The sequence below is a fragment of the Macrotis lagotis genome, chromosome 5, assembly GCF_037893015.1.
Source record: "Macrotis lagotis isolate mMagLag1 chromosome 5, bilby.v1.9.chrom.fasta, whole genome shotgun sequence".
Lineage (NCBI taxonomy): Eukaryota > Metazoa > Chordata > Mammalia > Peramelemorphia > Peramelidae > Macrotis > Macrotis lagotis.
The window spans coordinates 129,347,282-129,372,297 of NC_133662.1; the positions used below are offsets into that span (position 1 = coordinate 129,347,282).

At 32.6% G+C, this 25,016-nt stretch overlaps 1 protein-coding gene and 1 pseudogene across 1 annotated transcript in view; both read right to left on the reverse strand.

Annotated features, from left to right (window-relative positions):
• Positions 1-25,016, reverse strand: part of LOC141489371 (uncharacterized) — a 794,154-nt gene that overhangs the window by 555,199 nt on the left and 213,939 nt on the right. Inside the window, exons 10-12 of the mRNA XM_074190035.1 lie at positions 19,991-20,020; positions 13,191-13,217; positions 6,138-6,158 (exon numbers count right to left, since the gene is read on the reverse strand). Of these exons, the coding sequence (XP_074046136.1) occupies positions 6,138-6,158; positions 13,191-13,217; positions 19,991-20,020 (78 nt within the window). The remainder of the gene's footprint in view (positions 1-6,137; positions 6,159-13,190; positions 13,218-19,990; positions 20,021-25,016) is intronic.
• LOC141487899 (eukaryotic initiation factor 4A-III-like) lies at positions 606-3,325 on the reverse strand (annotated as a pseudogene).

The following is a 25,016-nucleotide window of genomic DNA, read 5'->3' on the forward strand; positions in this document are numbered from 1 at the left end:
TGCTCAACATTTTGATTTGAGGAAAATATATTGTTGAGGCAAATGTAAACCACTTAAGAGTTGAAGGGATAAAAAATATAAGTACTTATATTTTGTTTTCAGTACAAGGGCTCCTCATGGAATCCATTTTTGATATTGCTCTTTTTGAACATTATTTTTATATGAAACAAGATGGTGTTCCTTTCTTAGTTATCAAGTAGGAACTTTAAAAAAACCATTCTTCTATTGTTTCATAGCAAGTAAATAGACCAAGTTATATAGAGAATTTAACATCCCAATATAATTATTTGTTCAATAATGATTTCCTAGAACAAAACATATGGATGAAAAAATTAATTTTTCAATAACTTTTACTTAAAAAAAGCTATTGTTCCATTTATTTTATAAAGCTAATTATCTACTTTCATATTCTTTCTCAAGGACATCTTTTGAATAACTGGAAATCAATTTAAAAGGAATACTATAACATGAATAGATTGTAATAATGTTGAAGTATTATTTTTTAAAATACTGAATAATTTTTTAAATTTATGATTTATATAATTATATAATGTTTAATTATTTATATAATAATTTAATAATATATTTATAATTCAAATGCACATTTTATTGCAGTGATTAAATGGCTATTATATGTCAGGCACAATGACTATTATATCATTAGAGCTATTCCATCTATTCTGCTATAGCATCAAAATAATTCAGTAATAGTTTTTTCTCCCAACTTGTCTGTCTGCTCTTCCTTGATCTAGCTGTATCTCAATCTAAGTCACGTTTATTAATCATTGATGTTTCCAAGGATCTGACCTTGGCCCTCTTTTCTTTTTCCTCTATACCATCTCATTTCATGATCCCATTAGTTTCCATGGATTCATTTATCATCTCTATGAAGGGCATTCCCAGATCTATTTATCTAGCCCTAGACTCTTTCTTGATTTCCAGTTTCACTTCTCCAGTGTCCTATTAATGGTCTCAAAATAGATGTCTCATGACCATATTACATTCAATATGTTTAAAACTAAGTTCTTTTTGCCAAGCTTTCCTGTCTTCTTACTTTCGTATCAATGATGAAGCCATCTCCATCCTACCAGTTACCCAAGGCTTAAAACTTAGGAATTATCCTAGATTCCACTCTCTCTCATTAACTCCACATTTCTAATATGTTGTAAATTCTTGCCATTTCTACTTTTGGAACATCTCTCCATATATGAGCTTTTGTTCCTTTGACAAAGCTACATCCGAGTTGCTTGTCTATATCTCATGACTATGACTTTAGCCTGCTGATTAGTCTCACTGCCTGTCCCTCTGATACCCATTCCAGTGCATGGTCTACTCAGCTGACAAAATTGTCTCCCTAAAATTCAAGCTTAACCATGTCACTTTTCTACTCAAACTCTAGTGGGCTTCACATTACTATGAAGAATGTGAAATTCTTGATTTGGCTTTTAAAGGTTTTCCATAAACTGGATCCTTCCTAAATTTCTAGACTTCTTCTTAAGGAGTTTTTATTGGTCATCAGGAAAGTTCCTTGTCTGGTTAGGGAATTGAGAATCTTCTCAGCAGAGGGCCCAGGATTAGAGTCCTGGGGCACAATTGTGAAAATTGGCAGATCTTAAGAGAGATGACTGGGCAAGGTGAAAAGGTGGAGCAATCAAATTATCATCTTCATGATCTCCATGGGCAAACTCAGGTCTAAAAACCTCATCTGAGGTTACAAAGACTGTAAATCAATGGAAAGATCAATCTTTTGAATTCTAGTTCCAAGTTCTTTCTTTTTTTTTTAAGAATTCCATAGTATGTGAAGCAACTCTAGGAACAAGTACAATGTGTACTTTTATAATACCGTTTCTTTAATACAATAATTGCTACCTTAAAAGAAGTGAAGTCAACTGGAGTTTATGTGAAAATTTTTCATTTTTTAATGAAAAACAGACTTAATGCATAATTTACACGCAGACAGGCAGAAGTCCTACAAAGAAGTTATGGGGCAGGAGCTGGGAGAAGAGAGTTTAATGCAAATAAACCCTCTTACTAAATAAAAGTTGTACTTATATAACATATAGTAAGCTTTCCAACTTTCAAATGTAGTATAAAACTAGGGAAATATGTCCAAATGGTCGTCAAAACTTTTATCATCCTCAGATAAGATCAGCAACATTCATGGGCATTTCATCAATTTGAGTTGAATAGTACTGTTCAATATCTCTGAGAATACGGATGTCATCATTCTTTACAAAATTAATTGCCACACCCTTTTGCCCATATTGACCAGATCGACCAATTCTGTGTATGTATAATTCTCTGTTATTTGGTAAGTCATAGTTAATGATAAGAGAGACTTGAGTAACATGTAATCCTCTGGCCCAGACATCTGTGGAAATGAGTACTCGGCTTGCACCAGATCTAATCTCTTTCATGATAGGCATGGGGCATGTCTCCATGCATTGATGAAACAGTGAAGTTGGCTTCTCTCATTTTTTCAGTCAGCCAGTCTACCTTCCTCTTGGTATTACAAAAGATGACTGCTTGAGTGATGGTCAAGGTATCATAAAGATCACACAAAGTGTCAAATTTCCATTCTTCCCTTTCCACTGCCACAAAAAAACTGTTTGATTCCTTCGAGAGTCAATTCATCATGTTTTACCAAGATGCGAATTGGATCAGTTATGAATTTATTGGCCATTTCTAAAATCTCATGAGGCAATGTGGCACTGATCAAAACCACCTCAGTAGCTGGAGGCAGGTTATCTGTACACATCGTAAATTTGTTCCTTGAACCCTTTATTAAGCATTTCATCAGCTTCATCCAAAACCAACATCTTGATAGCACGGGTTCTGAAACTTCTTCGAGGAATCATATCAAATACCCGACCTGGTGTACCAGTTTTCTGATATCTTCACCAACATTTGTCCCCCCGATCCAGGCATGACATTGGACATTCATGTAATCGCCAAGAGCAAGAAGACCCTTTGGAATTTGTACTGCTAATTCCCTGGTCGGGGCTAAGATCAAAACTTGGGTTTCTCGAATCTGAATCTCCAAACACTGAAGAACTGAAATGCTCAATGTTGCTGTTTTACCTGTACCAGACTGCGACTGCGCAATGACATCTCTTCCTTTAATAATTTGTTTTGATAGCGTGTTGTTGGATAGCTGATGGTTTTTCAACACCATAGACATAGATGCCTCGCAGCAGGTCCTCCCGCAAACCCATCGTGTCGAAGGTGAGGGTCACGTCCACCTCCTCGCTGGTCTCGAATTCCACTTTGGTCACGTCTTCCTCCTTCAGCAGCCCGAGGTCGCCATCGCGGCTGTGGCAGCCATACTGCGCGGGAAGCCGGAAGCTGCGCGCGCACCGCAGCCCGAGCCCCGGAGAGAAGAGCTCAGAGCGAGGCGCGCGGCGGCGCCGTCACGCGCCCACCGCCGGGTGAGAGGTCAGGGGTGGGCGGGCCTACGTGCTGGCGTGCGCAAGCGCAAGATACTCCTCTGTCCTCCTCTGCATACTTCCTGATCCATTGACACCAAACTTCCTGCTTTTCTCACATAAGGCTCTCTGTCTCCAGACTGTTCAATAGCATTGGGCATAATCCATGTTTGGAAGGCTCTCCTTTCTCATGCTTCCTGACTTCCTTCAACAATCAGTCCAAATCTCTCCTACTTTCTAAAAGAGGTCTTTGTGAATCCCACTCTCCCCAGTTCCATATCTTTCACTGCCATTGCTTTCTTTCTGTGCCTACCTCCAATTTACCCTTTATATATCTTGCATGTACATAATTATATTCTTATTAGAATATAAAGTCCTTGAAGGAAGGGACTATTTTGGCTTCTTGTTTCTCATCTGGTTATCACACTATTTAGCACATAGTAAGCTCTTAATAAAATGTTTACTGACTCACAGTAACTATCTTTTTAAGACATCCATTTACCATATAATTATAATTATATACAGGCAAGGAGCTGCTTATAAAACTAACAAACCTTACATCATTTGTTTCACTACCACTCCAACCAGTTTTTCATTTTATTCTAGCCATCCTCAGAATTTCATACCAAGTGCTAAAGTAGATTTAATCAAACAGAAAATGCAATATAAAATGTTCCTGAGATTAATAAAATGCAAGTATAACCATTTGTGAATGACTATTAAGGAGTCATTAAAAGGAAAACAAAACAAAACAAGTCAAAAACAATGAAGATAATTTTTTAGTATATTAGAAATGAAAGCAACAAAAATTTGTATATCATGGGGGTGTTATTATCAGACATGTTATACAAAATTGTCTTTTTGAATATCACCAAATTTGCTTTTCATATTTTTCTTTCAATTCAGTAAGACTATTGACAATTACACTGTTATAAAAGAAAAACAGCAACAATAAAGCACTTCCTGACAATATGAATTAGAGGGAAAGTACATCATCGAAGATTGGTCATCATCCTAATGAAGTGCAGGATCCTGAGGCAAAAAAAAGTCATTTTTCTTTTTTTAAGTCAGAGATTTAGCAGGTGAACAGAAGGTAATTTGAAGAGTAATAGCTGTTGCTCTCTGGCCATCATTTTCTCAAAAACTTTAGTTCTTAAGGATGTGGTTGTAAGATCGATGATTGTTTGTGAAATTACATTTATATTTTAAGCATGCAGACTGCCCTAAAGACTTTCTAGGAGTCACTATATTATTTCCAGGGAACTATAAATTTCATTGGGCAGCAAGAAAGCAAGAGCTGGTGATGTTCAGAGAAAGAACAATTTTTCAGATTCCAAGCTGTCACCTATCTTCCTTCAGAGTTGATAGTTTATACCTGTAAAAGTGTGAGGATATTCATCTGCACATAGGACAGACCCATACATGAATATATGGATGAATGAATCCATAATCCTTCACAGCTAGATAGCTCCCCCTGCCAGACTTAGAGAGTAATTACAATATTCTCTTTTGGTATAAGAAGGCAATTTCACTCTAAATAACTATACACACAGTCCTCATAGTCTTCAACAGAAAAAAATAATGATTATAATAGAGAGAGTTTATATTTTTCACCTATATATTTTTATAATGAGCAATTACATAAAAAATTATACTACTGGTATAAATTGGTCTACAGTCATGAACAGAAAGATTAAAACAAAACTCAAATACCCCTACATATTTATAGTGTTTTTTCTGAGAAGAAAATAAATAGAAAGATTAATCATCCAGAAGACCAAAGTATAAACTGAGTAGTTGGCAATTTAGAGATAGATTTAAGGCTATGCATTTAAAAGACACAGGATTTTGCTCAGTGGATAGAGCACCTGCCCTGGAGTCAGGAGGACCTGAGTTCAAAGCCAGCCAGTTGTGTGACCTTGGGCAGATCACTTAACCCCATTTCCTTAAAAAAAGAAAAGAAAAGGCACAGGATTTTGCCTAGCATTATTAATCTAAAACAATGATATAAGATAGAGGCTATTTACTGCACAAGACTCAGATCCCCCCCCCATACAATTCATTCATGATATACCCTAAAAATATACCCTAAGAGGTAGTGACTTACATATTATCAATTATCCTGTGACAGTAAAGTTGTGGTAGTAATTCATAAGGCTACCTTCCAAGAAACATTTATATCATCTTTTTAAAGAGAGACACCAGTTTATTAGGAGCAAAGGTTGATAGTCCCCAGACAATTTTGGTTCATTCAATATCATTATATAACATATGATCTGGAAAGCTTTAATACATGATTGAATGAATCTGTGCCAAAGATCCTAAAAGATGATCCTTGAAATCTACTGGAATGAGAGGCCCTCCTAACAGGTAACCAGAGTACATGTCCATTCAACAAAACCTTACAGGACTTTTGCTATCATTACTTGTCTTTCCTTCTGAAAGAGGACCATAATATCAGGGACATTATACTATGATATGCAGATGATTTGGATTTAAGTGAAGGAAGATTATGCAAAGTGACCAGTCTCACTTTCTTCTCTAGTCTTTATTTTTTTATTCAAGCAATAAGCAACTAAAGCAATTTAAAAGCTGGAAGCTTCAGAAAGGTAATGTAAAGCTGCCCAGGCAAAAAAGACAGCATTTGCCTACAAGCTAACAAAAGCAATAAAAATGCAATTTGGCACAAAAGCAAAGGCATCATTGTCTTACTTTTTTCCTTGGAACGCTCTGCTGAAAGAAACATGAAAAGAAAATGAATGAAAACTACCTTAATAAAATAAAACATCTATTAAAAATTAATGAGACTATAGTTTCATTCTTTTTTCCTTTCTTTCCTCCGCACTCCCCAATGCTAAGTAATTTTTGTTTGAATAGAAAAATAAAGAAAATCCTGTTAATTATGAGGATTTTATCCTTATATAGTCAGCAAGGGGAAGAAGGATAAGATTGATAATACCTATTCAACATCATGACTTTTAAAAAATATCTACTTTAATGATTGGCACTTTGATCTCCTTTTAAGATATATGAAAATATGTAACTATACACAGAAGAGTATAGGTAAATTATATCAAAGAAATGAATATACTTTCTGGAAGGCCAACTAACACCATCTTCAAATACTGAGAGATCCCAAGGGCCTTTACTTTCCCTAGTGAAACATCATTGCCCCATTAACCAGTTCTACCTATTTAGGACACCCATTGTCAGTTGGATTGAGACCTCTATATTCCTACTTTACCCAGAGGTATCCCATAATCCAACTCCACTATTGATTGGGATACTCTACCTTGCTATTATTCTTTTTAGATTCTCCAAGCCTTGCAATCTGTTGTGCTGCTTTCTATGCCTGCACAATACTCAGAATTTTAATTGGCTATAAACTGAAAAACTCTGTAGTATGAGATTAATCTATAATTTGTGATTTCTCCAAATTAGAATGTAAGCTCCTGGACAGAGACAGAAATTTAATTTTCTTTATGTATCTTCAGCGCCTTATTTGTACATAGTAAACACTAAATAAATGCCTTTCCTTTTGATTCTGTTCTATAAAAGGGACTTTACAGATAATTAATATTAGTGAGTCTCATTTTATAAATGTTTTAGGTTCATTTGAATAAAATGAGAATATCTTTAGAAAATTCAAATAATTGAGAGGTAGCAGAAAGTGGAGACAGAGACTTGAGTTTTTGCCCTTTACTCTCTTTTGGTAAATATATAAGTTGAAAAGTTATTTTACTCCTAGGCAGGGGTGTTCTGGAGCCATCTTAGAGAAGTCTCTTCAGTGCTAATTACTAAATTTTTAGTGTGAGCATTTATACTTCAGAAATCAGCAAATGATACAAATCAGAGTTTGATTTTTTTGTTTGGTTGATTGTAAAGACATAAGAAAACAAAAGCTAAAATAACAAACAATAATAACAAATATTAATAAATTTAAAAGTAGGTCATAGGTACTTTTTAAAAATAGCTGTTTGTTAAACATTTTCCAGCACACCACACCTTCTGGGTCTCAGTTTCCAAAGTTAAAAAGAGAGGAAATTGGACAATATAATCACTAGACCTCCTCTATTTCATTTTAGGTTTGCTTGAATTAACATGGCTGGATTATTTTAATATTAATTTGTATATTTCCCAAATAATAGTATTTTGTTTTCCTACATTCTTTACAAAACTTTACACTAACATATTATTTAACATTTATGGAATGTTTTATATCCCTTAGCCCCATTTGTTCCTTATAACAACTATGAACTACATAGTCTAGGCCTTATTATCTCCACTTAAACATGAGTTCAACAGAGGTGTTGGAATCATCATTATCTTCCTCTTTTTACTTCTGCTCTTCATCATCATCATTATGGTATTTATATGCAAAAAAACTTTGCAAACATCTCATTTTATCTCACCACAACTCTAGTAGGATTAGATGGCACAGTAAATAGAGCATTGGACCTGGTGCCAGGAAGATCTGAGTTCAAATCCAGCCCCAAATACTTATTAACTGTGAGGCACTGAGCAAGTCATTTAACTTGCTATTCCTATATGTTAAATTGGGATGATAGTAATGCTTCTTCGCAGGGTTTCTGTGAATCAAATAAGATAATATTTTAAAGTTCTTAGGATACTACCTAATACAAAGTAGTGCTTAATAAATATTTATCTCCTTCCCCATCTCTTCTACCATTTTACAGATGAGGAAATTGAATTTTAGTTAGAGCTCGTGACTCAAATCTAAATTAACATTTATATTATTGATAGATTCATAATTATATTTGTTTATTCCAAATAGTGAACATATTGTTTAATACCAAGAATATCCTTTTGCATTAAACACATGAAATAATTTTTATTTATAATTTCCAATTTAGATCTGCTCTCTATAGAATAAAATAGAACATTTATTCTCAAGCAACAGTGGATTGGGAATAAAATAAAGAAATAAATGAAAGGAAGCAATTCTGCAAATCTCTAGATTCTGTTTTTACCAAACATGCCTAATAGGTAATGTGTAGCTTATATGTAAACAGTTCAGACTGGATAAACCCAGTAGGGTCTTATATTTACCTTAATAAGTTTCCAAAGCCAGTAAATGTTTTATTTATTTCTGTCATTAACCACATGGTCCTCTGTCATTTCCTTTCAATTTTATATATTCATTTCATATTTCTTCACAAACATGTTCATAAATATAATCCTTTTTCTCAAAATAAATTTCCCACTATCACAATATTTTTACAATCTTTCCCTACTCATCTCTCACCAGCAAACTGTTTTATCTAATCTCTCTCACACACATAGCAACTCTACTACTGAATATTCAAGCTGAAAAGCTGGGACCTCAGAGAAAATTGAGCTTATTTAAGAGGTTTCTTTTAATATTTATTGTGTCCTGTGCCCCATCAGCACTCTTGTGAAGCTTTTGAACTTTTTTCTCAGAATCATATTTTTAGATACATAAAATACATAGGATTATACATGAAACCAATACTTAAACACATTTATTGAAAGTCAATTGTCAAAATTTTGCAATGCAATTTTCCATATATTTTTAAAAGTTCACAGATTCTAAGTTAAGAATGTCTTTGTTTTCCAGATAAAGAAGCTGAAGAAAAAAAGGTCCAAGTTATTTGTCCAAGGTCATATGACTATTTATTACCTTTGACTGTACCCTAGAATATCCTAGAAGCATTACTGCTTTCTCTAGGATGGGCTTTAATATGAGATAAAGTCCTTTGAGTGACATTTTGTAGTCTTATCAAATCTGGTAGTAACCTTTGAGATTTTCTAGCTCAGGGGTTCTGAGAATTTATTTTGTGTTTGTTTGTTTGCTTCAGGATCCCTTTACTCTCTTAAAAATTATTGAAGAACCCCTTCAAAGAAGTTTTACTTATGTGGGAAATATATGTATGTATGTATGTATGTGTATATATATATACATATATATGTATATATATATATATATATATATATATATATATGGGGTTCTACTGTCAAGTTCTGATCAACACAAGACACACTTTTACCTTTATTCTGCATTATTATCATTTCATCCATCACTTTCTTAAGAACAGACAATCACAAAATAACAAAATTAACTCTAATTTGTAGCATTTTCTAATTTCTGAAAGTTAAAGACTCACAATGAAAATTTCACAATTAGATTAGTAAACATACCCCTGGGGATATTGGTCAGTATTGACTAAATCCTTACATTGTTATCTATATTACATTTATTATAATTAGCATCATTGTGAAAATAAATTTGACTTTGCTGATCCCCTGAAAGGGTCTTGTAAATACCTGTAAGACCCAGAACTACACTAATCTAGCATAACCTAATAATACAGATAGACATATTGAGACCCACAAATCACTTGCCAAAGGGTTTCACAGATAGTAATTTGGAGAGTCAGGATTTATACTCCAAATTTAATGCATGGTCCATTAGAGTAGATGATTATATAAAAAATCCAGATACCCCTGAAAATGGGAACAAATTAGGTCATTATCATCATGTCACTTTGATATGAACTAAGAGGGTAATATTCCAAAAGGGTGGTAACAAAAACAAATTGGACTTTTCTGTCTTGCTTAAAGTTGGCACTGTCCCTACCTCTCTCTTCATTTTCTCATCTTTGATGAGAGCCTTGAACTTCTCCTAATTGTTTCTACCAATTATAGGAAGGATGGAGCTTATATTTGTATGGTATTTCTACAATATTGGAGAAGGCTGTGAACTCTAAATGAGCAAGTAAACGCATATTCAATTTACAAATGGACATACTTCCATAGGAGATAAGGGATGAACTTTGGATAATTTATCATGGACCAACCTATGGAAGCAAATATTACATTGTGAGTGTAAATCTTTATTGATAGACTTAGGAATAATTTGACTTCAGCATTCAGACTAGAATTGCTTCATAGAAATTATTTCCCAATTCAGAAGCAACCAAGAAAGGGTAAAAGGATAATAGAATCACAGAAATTTAGAACTGAAAAAGACCTCAAAGATAACTTAGGCTAACTTTGACAATGTTTGTTCCTCTCAGGAAATTATCATTTGTAAGGGAAGACACAAAAAATATGAGTTCATTCCTAAACTTTTTTTCTGTTTAATATTAACAGAATCATTTTAGTGGAGAATAATACAGTTGTGCAAAGAATGAAAATGTATGGGCAATTTCATCAAGATTTATGCTTTATTTCCTTAAGAAAATCATGACTCAAAAAAAAATACTAACCTTGAAAGATGTGACCCAGTCATAGGTCATCTTAGTAGTGAAGTGACATGATTAAAGAATAGCAGCACTTAATGATTCCTGTCTGATTTTATTAGCTTACCATCATACCTGAAATTCCCACTCTCAGTAGACTTTTTAGGGATCATTGGAAATATTTGTAACTAACTGCTGATATGGGGGAAATACTGCTAACATATTATCAAGGATTAATGTTATCTGATAAGCCTATTTCTAAATGATGTCATCTAAAAGAGACAGAGACCCAGAGAGAAGGGAATACAGTGACTTTTAATAAATATATGTTGAATTAAATTGAATGTATATAAGATGAGTTTTGAACAGAGGAATGATGGAAGGAATAAGAGAAAATATTGATAGAGGTAATCAGTAATCTTTGTTGTAGATATTTCCTCTTAAAAGTGCACAGGATTTCAGATTATTAACTTACAATGGTATCCATTTACAGGATGAAAAATTATTTTCATTTATTAGAAACAAACCCATATCTCCTAAAATCTTTATGCAAAATTAACCAAACTTTCTGACAAAAGCCTTGACTATTAGTGAGGTGTAGGTGTGAATGATATCAAAATAGAACATACATCAGGGAGTTTTTGTTTTCACAGATGTTTAAATGAACAAAGGAAAAAACACTGACTACTGATCCAGTGTTTTAGCATTAATCAATTTCTATAATCTAATTTCTCCCTATTCTGGGAATTATCATCTTCTTTTGGAAAAATATGGGAACTGTTTTCAAAAACAAAGTGAAGAGAGTTTTTAGAAAGTATTTCATAGATTCTTGAGGCCATAGATCTAGGAAAGAGTTAACTAATTCAACCAATCCATTTCTGTGTGTATAGATAGATTAAAGACAGAGATAGAGATAGATAGATTGATAGCTAGATAGAAAGATAGTTATAGATGATATAGATATAGATATGAAAACTGAGACTCAGAGAGATTAGGTGACTGATTCAGCATCGCACAGGAAGGGAGTAGTAGAGCCAGGAGTAAAATCCATTTCCTCTGAATAGAACCATTACTATTTCCACCACAAATTTTACTGTTGCCATGACTAATCCTATTCATTTTTATAAGCACTACTTCAACTCCCAGGGCAGTGAGGTGACTCTGTAGATAGAGTACTGGCTTGGAGCTGGAAGACCTAAGTTCAAATCTGACTGCAGATACTTACTAGCTGTGTGACCTTGAGCAAGTCACTTAGACCTAATTGCCTCAGTTTCCTTATCTGTAAAATGAACAGGAAAAGGAAATGGCAAACCACTCTAGTATCTTTGCCAGGAAAACTCTAAATGAGGACTGAAAGAGTCAGATACACCTGAAAAAAATGAACAACTATCCACCTCATATTTTATAAATATCATTCAACAATAAGTGATGGATAAACTCTCTTATTTCTTAATAGTCATTAATGATGACATTTTTCTATTTATTAAATCTAATTGTAAGTTCCTAGAGGACAGAGACTTTGTGTGTGCTATAATTTAGATTGAAGTAATACTTTTTACTTTATTGGCAAATTCCAATGGAGTACCTGCATTGCCTTGATAGAACTTGTTCACTGCTACAATCTCTCCTGTCAATTTTTAGTTCAAATATGGCTTTGAATAAATGAATATTGTTTCTGTATATCTAACATATACTGATCATTTTTAATAACTTCTATACATTGAAACTAAGAGAAAGAAGCAGGGTGACAAATCCAATTGAAAAATGATGGGAATAACCAAGCTAAACTTTGCTGAGATAGCAAGAACCTATAAATAGGGTAACGTGTCTAGTATAAGATCCTGTACCCCATGTATGCCTTAGTCCCTTTCTGGTGAAAACAGGGAAGTCTGAATCTCTATCACAAGTGACTTTCCAAGAAGGTGATTGGCTTATCACAGAAAGCTATAGGAGAGGTTCCTGCTCATTAGACTAAATGATTACAAATATTTTAACTCTGGGATTCTATGATTCCCTGAAAGGTTCTGAGTGTGGACAATGGAGACTGAGGAAGGAAAAAGGTTAATGAGATGGTTTGAAATAGGTAAGACCAAAAGAGGAATGAGACAGGCAAGTTTTCCTAGAATTGGCTCTATTCCTACATGAAGAAAAAGACTAGCTCACCTATGGTGACATTTACAAAACTGGCAGAAAATCAACTTTTTAAAAAAAATGACTTTTTAACTAACACATCACTATTAGTGTTTACTAACAAGACAAATGGTTAATGATAACTCTGTGCATAAACCATTAGGGTACCATGAGATAAAATGCTTTTTTATGAAGCCTTCACTTCCTTGGAGACATAACTGTCAGAGTAGTAGGGCTGGGAGAGTTCATTTTCCCAGTGTTTCACTTTTCATAATAGCTCTAACTTAGAAAATACTATTCAGTTCATTCCATTCTTCTTCTTGTTTTAGATTGCTTCTTAAAGTAGAAATGATAACTTCTGATTTCCTTAGGTTGGAAAGAAAAGAAAAAAATGAAATATCTTTCCCCTTACCATCTGCTGTCTTCGTTAGCTTAGAGCCTGAAAAACAGAGAGATACCTTGTTCAGCAGACAGATGTTATAAATCAGAAACTGATTTAATCAAACTTAAAATGTTCTCAAGAAGCATATCACAAGCATCATTTTTTCAGCCAAAAAAGTGTTAGATTGAAATGTTGTATTTATAGGGGGAGAAGGCTAACATTGCTATTTTTTTTAAAGAACAGAATAGAGGAATTGTTAACATTTGTAATATAAATATAAGCAAAATTTAGGATATTAATGTGATGGAATCTTATTGCAACTTGGGAAATAACAAAGAAGACAGAAGAAATGGAGAAGGCCTTTATAATCTATCAAAGAGAAAAGTGAGTAGAACTAGAAGACAAATTTATATAATGGAAATAGTATAAAGAAAAATAACTGAAAAATTTTAGAAATCTGATTAATAAAAAGATAAACCATGAGTCAGGAAGATTGAAGATGATTCATGTCATACAACTCCTGCCAGAAGGATGATAAAATTAAAATTCAGAATGAGATTAGTATATTTAGACATAGCCAATATGGGAAGCTGTTTTTCTGGAATAGATGTATTTATTGTTACTTAAAAAAATAAATTGTTCCAATGAAGGGTAATGGGAAGGGGAAAATAGTAGATATTTGTAAAATATATTTTAAAAGTATTAAAGTAAATGATAGCTTTTATTTATCCCTCCTTTTTTCAGGAAAAATGGGTTTAAATTGTTTCTTCATTAATTTTATTTTTTAAATCTGCTTTTTAATTCCTTTTCACTGTTATATCATCTATAATTGGAATATAACATTCTTAAAATGATCAAAATTTGTTCAGGAAATTCTTCAGGAGGATTATATGCCATTTAGATGTAAACTGAGAGGTCCCTAAAGAAATTACATTAATTTTCAGTCAAAAGAATCATGGCAAAGAAATGTCATGGTTGCTTTAATTTTTCAAATAAAGAAGGCTCTGCACAATTTCATAAAATTAACAAATAATAAACAAATATAACATTAGAGTGGCAGCTAGGTGGTGCAGTGATTAGAGCACCGGCCCTGGAGTCAGGAGTACCTGAGTTCAAATCTGGTCTCAGACACTGAATAATTACCTAGCTGTGTGGCCTTGGGCAAGCCACTTAACCCCATTGCCTTACAAAACACTAAAAAAAAAAATATATATATATATATATAAACATTAGACATTTACACGTAAACAAGTTAGCCTGGATTCATTTCTTTACTCAATAATCATTTATTAAGCACTAGGAAAAAATCTGACCTGATGTGAGTTGCATGTAAACAAAATGAAAAACTTGGGTATTTTGTTTCTATTTCCTAAATATCTGTCGAACCCAATAAATCATTTGGCATGATTTGAAATTGGTGAATTTTAACTTGTTAACTTTGTAAAAAGTATTTTCAAGAATAATTTTACAGGGGGCTGCTAGATGGCACAATGGATAGAGCACCGGCCCTGGAGTCAGGAGGACCTGAGTTCAAATGTGCCCTCAGACACTTAATAATTGCCTAGCTGTGTGACCTTTGGGCAAATCACTTAACCCCATTACTTTAAATAAATACAATTTTTTAAAAAGAATAATTTTACAAGAGTCAAGGGAGCATTTACAATGTTCCCTATCTTTTTAATTGTCACAATTGGATAATTACTACAAAATACTTGATAGAAAAATATTCATACAGATATGGTAATATGAAATTTGCATCATTTGATCAGATTCTTGATCTTGCATTGACTTTTTTGAACTATTGATTAATTTGCTAAAGAGAGAGATAACAAGAATAGTTTGGAAAGCTCACTAATCACCTGGTTGAAAAAATTCAGAGAAGTCAATTAATTTGGTGAAAAGCACACTAGTTAAATCAAGAAGATTGAAGTAAACTCTTTTGCCTGCTAGTGACCTTCATTATATAACTTGAGATTACTTTTCAAGATAATTCCATATAATTTTCCTTCATTTTATATCTTAACCAAATTGAATTTAGTTCTTGCCCTTCCCCATCTCCATGCACTTGTATAATTCTATCTATTTTTCATACTTGGAACAAAGTCCTATGATCTCTCTCTCTCTCTCTCTCTCTCTCTTCTGCAATGAAAATGTTATTCCTACTTATTGTAGAATTATTTGTGTTTTGTGTCATCCTGCTCTAATGCTGATAGATCAGAAACTTATCAATCTCAGAAATTTGTCCTTTTTTCCTGCCTTTTTTTGTTAGAATATAGAGTTAAACTCAATTGAACTGAGTTGAACTAAATTCTATCCATGCATCAATTTGAAGGTCTAGAAATATGTTCCAAAAACCCCAATGTACCCAAGAGAAGAACAAAAGGAAACATGGAATTCTAAAGAATATAATACAATCACATGACTATTGCTCAGGATAGAATGAGGATATTAAGTAATTAATCAAGAAGAATATAAATTCTTCCTATGAACTAAGCACCTTTTTGAGGATACAAACACCTGTAGAGGACACACAAAAAAGTGGAAAGCAGTCTTTGCTAATGGCTATAAAAGTAGGGTAAATTTTATATAAATATATAAGATAATTATAATTTTATACAATGTCCATCTTTGAAGGGGAGGCAATAGCTTCTAAAGGATGGAATAATGGTGGGAAAAACCTCTGAAGAAGAAGGAATTTGACCTGAGTCTTCAAGGAAGCCAAGAAAATCAGAATACAAGGGTGAGATGGAAGAACATTAAAGGTATGAGACAGAGAGACAGTACAAAGGTAAAAATATGGGATTATTATACACAAGGCAGAGCAAGGAGAACAGTTTAGCTTAAATTCATAATTTAAGAAAATTAAGTAGAAGGGGCCACGTTGTGAAGAGATTTCAGTAGCAAACAGAATATTTTCATATATTCATATAATTCTGGAGGTAATAGGAAGTTATTGGATTTTAATAATAAGTAGGAGATAGCATGGTCAGACTTGCACTTGGAAAAGTCCTTTTGTCAGTTCTCTGGAGAATAGATTGGACTGGGAGAGACATAAGGTAAAGGGACAAGTTTATAAGACTATATCAAGTAAGAAATGATAAGTACTGAACTAAGAAGATGACTATGTGAGTGAAAAAAAGGATTTATAAGAGATGCTTTGAAAAGAAATGATTTATGAGAGATGCTTTGAAAAGAAATAAAGCTGTTTGACAAATGACTGGCTATCAGGGGAGAGTGAAGGTAGCGAGGTAAGGATGACATTGAAGTGAATATGGGTGGCTGAGAGAGTTGTAGTATCTCAATTGTAATAGGAAACTTTAGAGGAAAGTTAATGAGTTCTATTTTGCAAATGTTGATTAGGCTATATAGAACTACTGAAAATTAATAATTCAAAGTATATTATCAGGTAGCTTTGATTATTCAAACTATTATTCCCTTCCATTAGTAAGAATAATCAATAATGTTTTATATTTAATGTTTTTATACAAAAATGAAAGCATGAAATAGATTTTTGATGTTGGTGTCAGGTATGTGACAGAACTCATTGAGAAAAATAAGAAAAATAAAAGGAAGAAATTTAAACATATTATAAATCATGAGCTTGTCAGACAAAATCAAATAATTCAATAAATGTTTTTTTCTTTCCTGGGAACATAGAGGGAATAGAGGGATCTACTTATAATGCAGTCATGTCATATTAATCTATAGGAAATATCTTATTATTTTGACAGGTGTCAAAAGAACATTATTATTATGCAAACATAATACCTAAAAACCTCAAAAAGCAAGTATTATAAGCTACCAGTGGATATTATAAGTAGCTAATAAATACATATACTACTAAATTAGACTATTCCCCCTCAGCACTCTTCTGCTGACACTACTAAAAAAATACAATAAAGGTTTACCTGGAATATATACATATATATGTGTGTGTGTGTGTGTGTGTGTGTGTGTGTGTGTGTGTGTGTATGTGTGTGTGTGTGTGTAAGTATATATGTATATGTGGTTATATGTTTATTCTTTCAAGACACTTGGTCAGGAAACTAAACATTGTCTTTGAAAAAGATCATAAAGGCCCAATGTATATGTGAATAAAAGTAGTGGTTTACTTTAAGTCTATTCAATTAATCATGTCCACTTTAACCTGTTCAGATATAGCATAAAAAAATTAACAAGAAATGCCCATGAAAGATAAAAATGTTAAATTTCATGAAAGACAAAGGCAACAACAAAATTAACCTAGAGTATATGAACTGAAAAAGAAATATGCATGATTTCTCTTGCAGTACTGATGGATTTTTAAGACTATTCATAGGGAAGAAGAGTCAAAATTTAGAAATATAAGATATGGCTGCCCAAATCTGAACAAAATTCCAAGATTCTGGATCTTTTCAGTAGTTCTAAATTTACTTGGCATATTTGTCTTTGTATTGCATTAACCATCAATGTATAAAACTCCCCAGTATAATATGAACTCCTCATAAGTGGGCTCTTGTTCACTATTTCTTTGTAGAGTCAGGTTATAGAAAAGAGAACTATAAGAGTTATTTCATTCCATTAGGGTAGGAAAAGGCTCTAAGGGAAGTTGTTATTAATAAGATTAGATCAAGAAGTTGCCAATTGGAAGTTAAGGATACAACAAGGTTAAGCATGCTATATTGTTGCTATGCTAATGTTTTAAGTCATCTGTATCAAATGACCCTTGGGTACAGGATAGCAGCTTATTGGGCAAACTATATCTATTCAGAGCACCTCAAGAAACAAGAGATCTATTCTCATTGCTGGATGTGCAGTCAGCAGGAATCAGAATCTATATCCTCCTCACCATGCAGAACAAGAAATGGAGCAAGGGTGACAAACTCAGAATTCAAAAAATCGTATAGTTGATTCTGGTTAACAAATTCATTCAAATATTTGGGTGGGGAGTGGGGGTTATCCTTAACAATTTTACTTAGTTGTTGATTATTTTCCTCAATCAGAAGAGAATCATGAGATGTTCTAATATTAGCAATTAAATTATTTTTATATAACAAAGATGGAGAGATTAGGGAAATGTATAAGAAATTGAACAAAATAACAAAAATTGAATAGATGTCCAATTTCATAGATTCTAAAATAAATACAAAACTCCTTTATTTTTCTGATGTTAAAATTGCCTAAAATATTCCATTCCTGATGCTATCAGAATTATTAAAAACTGGGATAAGGAATTAAAAGAAAAGAAAAAGTTTTAATTTATCCAATAGAGGAATAAGTGATTAAGGAAGCTAAAATAAAAATCAGTACTCTATATATCAGAAGCATCTGTAAATCAAGAAAAACCATAGCATAAAAGCTCGTGTTTATGTCTACAATTTAAGCACTACTATAAAGAACCTAGAAACTTTTTATACTTTCATTGCCATTTCCATGATTGAAAATATAATTGCTCAGGTTCTCACTTTTCCCAAATATAACATGATGAATTCTTATTTCCCAGTATACTTTATATCACCTTATTCTATGCTCTGGCTCAATTATCCTAAATATATACTATTCTCTTTCCCAAATGCTAGGAGAGAAAATGAAAGGGAACCTATACAAGTGTTTTCTTCATTTCAATTTCCTAGCAAAAGACTTATGATTATGAAAGTCTGTATTGATGTATGAATTCCTCCCACCCTCTGTATTAATGGGAAGAGACTGAAATAAAAAAAAAAAGACAATATATTTCCTTAGTCAGCTCTACTACATATGGATTCTTACCTTAAATGCACTAGGGATTATTACTGAGTTCTTATTTTTCTTATATAAGAAAAATATAACTGCAGATACTAAATGAGCTTGTATAAAATCTTAATATAATATCCATAAAGTAAAAGAAATCATTTGTTTATTTAATTGAAAGGTACAAAACTTGCGTTATATTTGAACTGGCAATTTTCTACGTTGAAATAAAAGCCCTTGAATGCCATGATTTTACTTGTATATTTGATAGTTTTTGCAGACCCTGCCTCAATATTTATAAAAGGAAGATTAGAATTCTTTCCAAAAAGGAAAAGAGCAACAAATATGTCACTTCACATCAGGAAGTATAAAAGGAAGAAGATGACAGGAAAGTCAGTATAGCCATATTTTATTTATAGCTAATAAATGAAAGAGGTGGCTTTAGTTGGTGCTAATGAAAAAGATTAAAGGAGTCATGGTGCAAGGAGTCCTATGAGATTTTAGCCCCTAAAATTATGGGATAGGGATTTGAAAAAAAAATCCAATCTATCCCCCTTTGCCTTTCTTCATCTATTTCAGAATAAAAAAAAAATTCTCTTATACTATTGCTAGTCATTCAATATCAAAAAGGACCAAATCAACTTAGTGACTGGTGGTATAAGTTGCAAAATTATGTTTATTATAGCGAGGGGCATATTATGCAAGGCATCCTTCTCACTTGTCTTTACCAGAATCATTCCACCCCATGACCCTGGTCCTAGATAATAAAACTATTGGTATGGCTGCTGCAGGAGTCTCTTGGCCTTAAATTGCCTTCACTTCTTTTCATATCACCTAGGTACCACAGTGCATATATATATATATATATATATATATATATATATATATATATATATATATATGTAATCAGTCTATCTATGGACTAATTAATCATCAGTAAGGACTTTTCTCTTAGACCTTCCACTTTTGAGATGTCAAATTTTACTTGGTAATTTTAGAACCACTCCAACATGCATCATGCATATAGCACACACTAAATAAATGTTTCTTAAAATAATGAATGTTTGACACATTAATTACAAGATAGACTTTGGTAATATACAAGACTAATGCTTTACTACCTTCCTTCTTTTCTTCTTTTTTGGATGTTGCTAAATAAAAAAGAAAAAGAAGAGTGTTAAAAACATATTCAAATTATTAACTTGCATTAAAAAAAATCTTTGGAATTTTAAGTCAGCATTTTAAGAAGCCCTGATGAATATTTAATGATTAATTTATCCAGAATTTCTACTCAAAATTAACAGTGATATTCTTTGAATGTTCATAAAATTGAGAAATAATTAAGACTTTAGGGGTAGCTAGGTGGCTCAATTGTTAGAGCACTGGCCCTGGAGTCAGGAGGATATGAGTTCAAATCCAGCCTCAGACACTTAATATTTACTTATCTATGTGACTTTAGGCAAGTCACTTAACCCCATTGCCATAAATGAAGGAAGGAATGAATGGATGAATAGATGAAGAAATAGAAAAATAAAAAGACTTTAAAACACGAATACTAGGAAAATCAAAAGATATGTTTGTCACAAGTCCTATAATTAGGATTATATTGTGGAGTTGCATTCAAAGGATAAGTGGAAGACAAACTTCTGTGCTGCTCCAGCTTAAAACATTAAGATCATCTCTAGAGAGCTAGAGGAGTACTAAATATGCCCGCATTCATGTGGACAGAAAGAAGTAAAAAATTGAATTAAAAAGAACTTTTGAAGAATTATGTCATGATCATTAGTTTGCATACCTTGAAATAATGATAACATCCCATGCCAATAGAGACTCAGACTTTTTATTGGTAAAATCTTTTTTCCCCATCACCTTAGAGATGAATAGTCAAGGACTCAGATAATTTACACTTTTTTAAGTCTTTGCAAGGCAAATAGGGTTAAGTGGCTTACCCAAGGCCAAACAGCTAGGTAATTATTAAGTGTTTGAGACCAGATTTGAATCCAGGTACTCCTGACTCCAGGGCCAGTGCTTTATCCACTGTGCCACCTCGCCACCCCTAATATACACTTTTAATCAGAAAATCTGAAGATTTTAATTGGAATTTAGAACCTTCTGAATTTCAAGATTCTAATGAGGTGGCAGCTAGATGGCACAGTGGATGGAGCACCAGCCCTGAAGTTAGGGGGACCTGAGTTCAAATTCAGCCTCAGACACTTAATAATTGCTGAACTATATGACCTTGGGCAAATCACTTAACCCCATTGTCTTAAATAAATAAAATTTAAATAAATAAATGCCAAGATTCTAATGAAAAGAAAAAAGTATGTCAACTGATTCTTTAAACAGTCATATAATGAAAAAGGTATATTTTAATAGAGGTTGAATTAAGAAAATTTCATAATCTAAAGAATTTAAGATGGTTTTATGTAAGTATTATTTAAGAACTCTATGTGTTTTGTGTCTCCCTAATTTAAAAAGTAAAATAATAAAAGCTTCGATACAAAAATTTACTGATATTTGTTCATCTGACATAAAACTTTTGAACCTTAATAGGTTTGATAATAGGCTTACAAGCATTAACAGATATAATGTTCATTTATTGCAAAAAAGTATCAACTATTCTTTTCTCTTTTACTAAGAATCACAGTATATATTGTAAATACTAACTGAATGGAAGCTATATGATAAAAAAATTAATGTTTGATATGAGAGACCTAAAACTATGGAGACTAGAATAAGGAAGACAAATCATCTTTGTTGAAAATCTAATTCATTATTTGTTATTCCCCATATCATCTGCTTTTCTACTCTTATTCAGCTCTTTAATTTCCATCTTCTTTATGTTCTAAAGGATTATTTAATTCATGGTATATATATATATATAGTTTCTTCTCTCTGAAAACTGCATTAAGATGTTATATACATATATATATATATATATATATATATATATATATATATCATCAGAATTTATTGACTAGATATGGCTCCCAATTCCTGGGATAAAATCTCCAGAATCTATATGATAATTACAGAAGCAAAAATTTCTAGTTGCGAAAGGTTAATTCCAAAATGTGATATTTATATCCAGCTTATATTTTCTCAAGTTATACTATCTAAAATTCCCCAAAACTTAAATAAACACTTATTATATTGTTTAAACATGTATTCCAAATATTGATATCAAATTCTTATTTGCAATATATACATCTTCTTTTATTCTGGAAACAGGAAGCTCTGTGCCCATAGCTGGGCACTAGAAAATGATATCCTTAAGTAGTTTAAGATCTGTTCATATAATAATTAATTCAGTAGCATATTGTACTTTTGCTGATTCTGAGGAATAATTTTTTTTAAAACATGGGGGGGGAACTTTGAAAATTTTATCCAGAAGCAGATGTCTACATTGTGATGTATAATGTCAAGGGGTCAATAGTTAGTAAATTCATTCTCACCATTTACCTTCTATCCTTACTTTGGTTTCCTATGTTCTTTACACTTTTCCTAGCCCAATGAATTGAGTGGTATTTGCTTTCTGTTTCTCTTTGTTTTGTCACCAAACTTTTAGAACGAGTAGCATCTCAGTTCCTAAGATATTTTTACTACTTTAATTTACTTTATTTTAATTTTTCTCACTTTGGTATTATATTGATATTGATCAATATTATTGGTATTATGTTGATGATTTAATGATATTTTATTGCTATAATATAGCTGCTATAACGCACTATATGGAAAACTAAGTTCATCATCTTTCCTAGTTATATTAATACCATCATTTTTCTTTTAAGCTTATAACCTTGTAGAAAATAACCTCTTTGAGGACAAAAATGTTCTCTTTTTGTATTTATATGTCTCTAATGTCTAGTGCAATTTCCTGTAAGTAACCAACATTTATTTTTGTTTTAGATTTTTGCAAGGCAATGGGGTTAAGGTCACACAGCTAGGTAGTTAAGTGTCTGAGGTCGGATTTGAACTCAGGGACTCTTGACTCCAGGGCCAGTGCTCTATCCACTGCGCCATCTAGTTGCCCCCAACATTTAATTTTTGTTGGGTTTTTTGAGGCATAATAGCTGGCTATTTCCTTCTCCATTGTCACCTATATGTAGTCATCTATCAAGTCCAAATGATTCATCCTTTGAAAGGTTTCCAGAAGCCCTCTCTTTCTCATCCCATTTCCTTAGACCACTTCAAGCTTCCATCAAATCTTTTGCTTTGACCTATACCTCACAACATTAGTAGTTAAATCTTCAAATTATTCATCCTGTTATTAGATTGTTTAAAAAAATATTTGATATTATCAGTTATTTTTAGGATATAATCCAAACACCTTAACATGAAATTCAGGCATAATCATAACTTCCTATTTCCTCCTTTGCTTTATCATAGCAATGGATTATGTACTTAGTGGGAACATCTTAACTATGAACTGAATGAAAAGAAAAGAACAGGAAAATGAAGGTCTCTCTTTTTTTTCACTCCCCTTGTTTTCCAATTAAAAACTCAGTGGCTTTTTTTAGTGATTTTAAAGCATAACTTAGTATGCTTTAAAATTTTCTCATCATCAAAACTAAAACTATGTTAATAAACATTTATAACCTACACTCATCAATCATCATCATCTTCATCATCTTCATCATCATTGTTACCACTATAAATTCTCTGTGTTGCTTCAGATATGTGGCATTTTACATATGAAAAAACCTAGATTTGGAAGTTGAGTGGAATGATCAACAATTATCTTTCATTTCTCAAATCCCCAATTTGATCATTTTCAACTATGAATTAATTTTTTTTGCCAAGTAGAATTTCATTCTGTGCCTATGTTCTCATAAGAACAGACTAAAGAAGGGTCACTGGGGTTCTGTTCCCAGCATTTTAAGGTTTTAATTGCTGTGGGGGTGGTCCAGGCTACTTCATTGGGAAAATATTTTTAAAATTTTATTCTTCCCACATATATTGTTTTAGATTATAGAAGGTATAAGATCATTCTGTTAATTTCCCTGAGTCAACCACCAAAAAACAAACTATAAAACAACCCCCCCAAAAAAAAACCTCTAAAACAACTTTTCTATGTCCCTCATTTCAAGGAGTAAAATCTATGATTGCTGTTTATAAATTCTTCTTGTAAATCCAAATCTAGAGTTAAAAAGACCCAAGTTCAAATATGACCTCTGATACTTACTAGCTGTGTGACCCTGAGTAAGTTACTTAATTAACTCTACTTGCCTCAGTTTCTTCACCTGTAAAATGGATTAGAGAAAGAAATGGCAAACCATTACAGTATCTTTACTATAAAATCCCAAATGGAATTATGAAGAGTAAGAAACAACTGAAATGACTCAATGACAATGGCACACAAATGAAAGTCTATGGACCTGAAATTAACTTTAAGCATAGTTAGCAAGAATTTGCAATATTTTCCTCTTCCCAATCTCTTTAATTTAAAAAATGAGGCTAGACTTTTTAATTTCTTCATACCTTAGCAGCTCATCCCGCCCCCCACCCCGGCCAATAGCACTTAGAAACTCTTATTCTCTCAGAAGGCTCAGTTGCAAGTAAGCCCCAGAGGGAAACAACCAAACATAGGATAATGTTGAATTTCTGACATCTTGACAGTAATGGATCCTACTGAGATTTTTTAAAAAATGTACCTGTTCCTTATCTAAACAATACCCAGGTCTTTCTCAAAAAAATGAATTATGCACTCAAAAAGAAATTTCACTGAACCTTGGTTTCTCAGTTCATGATAATGCTGATGTGGGCTATTTTATGATTATGACTAAATGAACTGGGATTGATTATTAGTCTAACTAACCATGATCTGTTAGGATGATTCTGCAACCATTTCTGGGTCCAAAAAGGAAATAGTTTACAATGTGGTGCAATAAAAATAACTCCAGATTTAGAGACTGAGACCTGTTGTCAAATATTGGATATGTTTACTTATAATCTTGTAACTGTTAGAAATGCCAATTGCCTCAGACCACTCATTCTCTAATCCAGAATTGAAAGAAGCATAGAGATTCATTATTCAGGTGCTCTATATATGGGAGTATTGCGTATTGTAGCTTTTTATTCCATTCAATCAATAATTAAGAGGTAACTAGTCGGTAGAATGTGAGGCAGCTAGGTAGTGCAATGGAT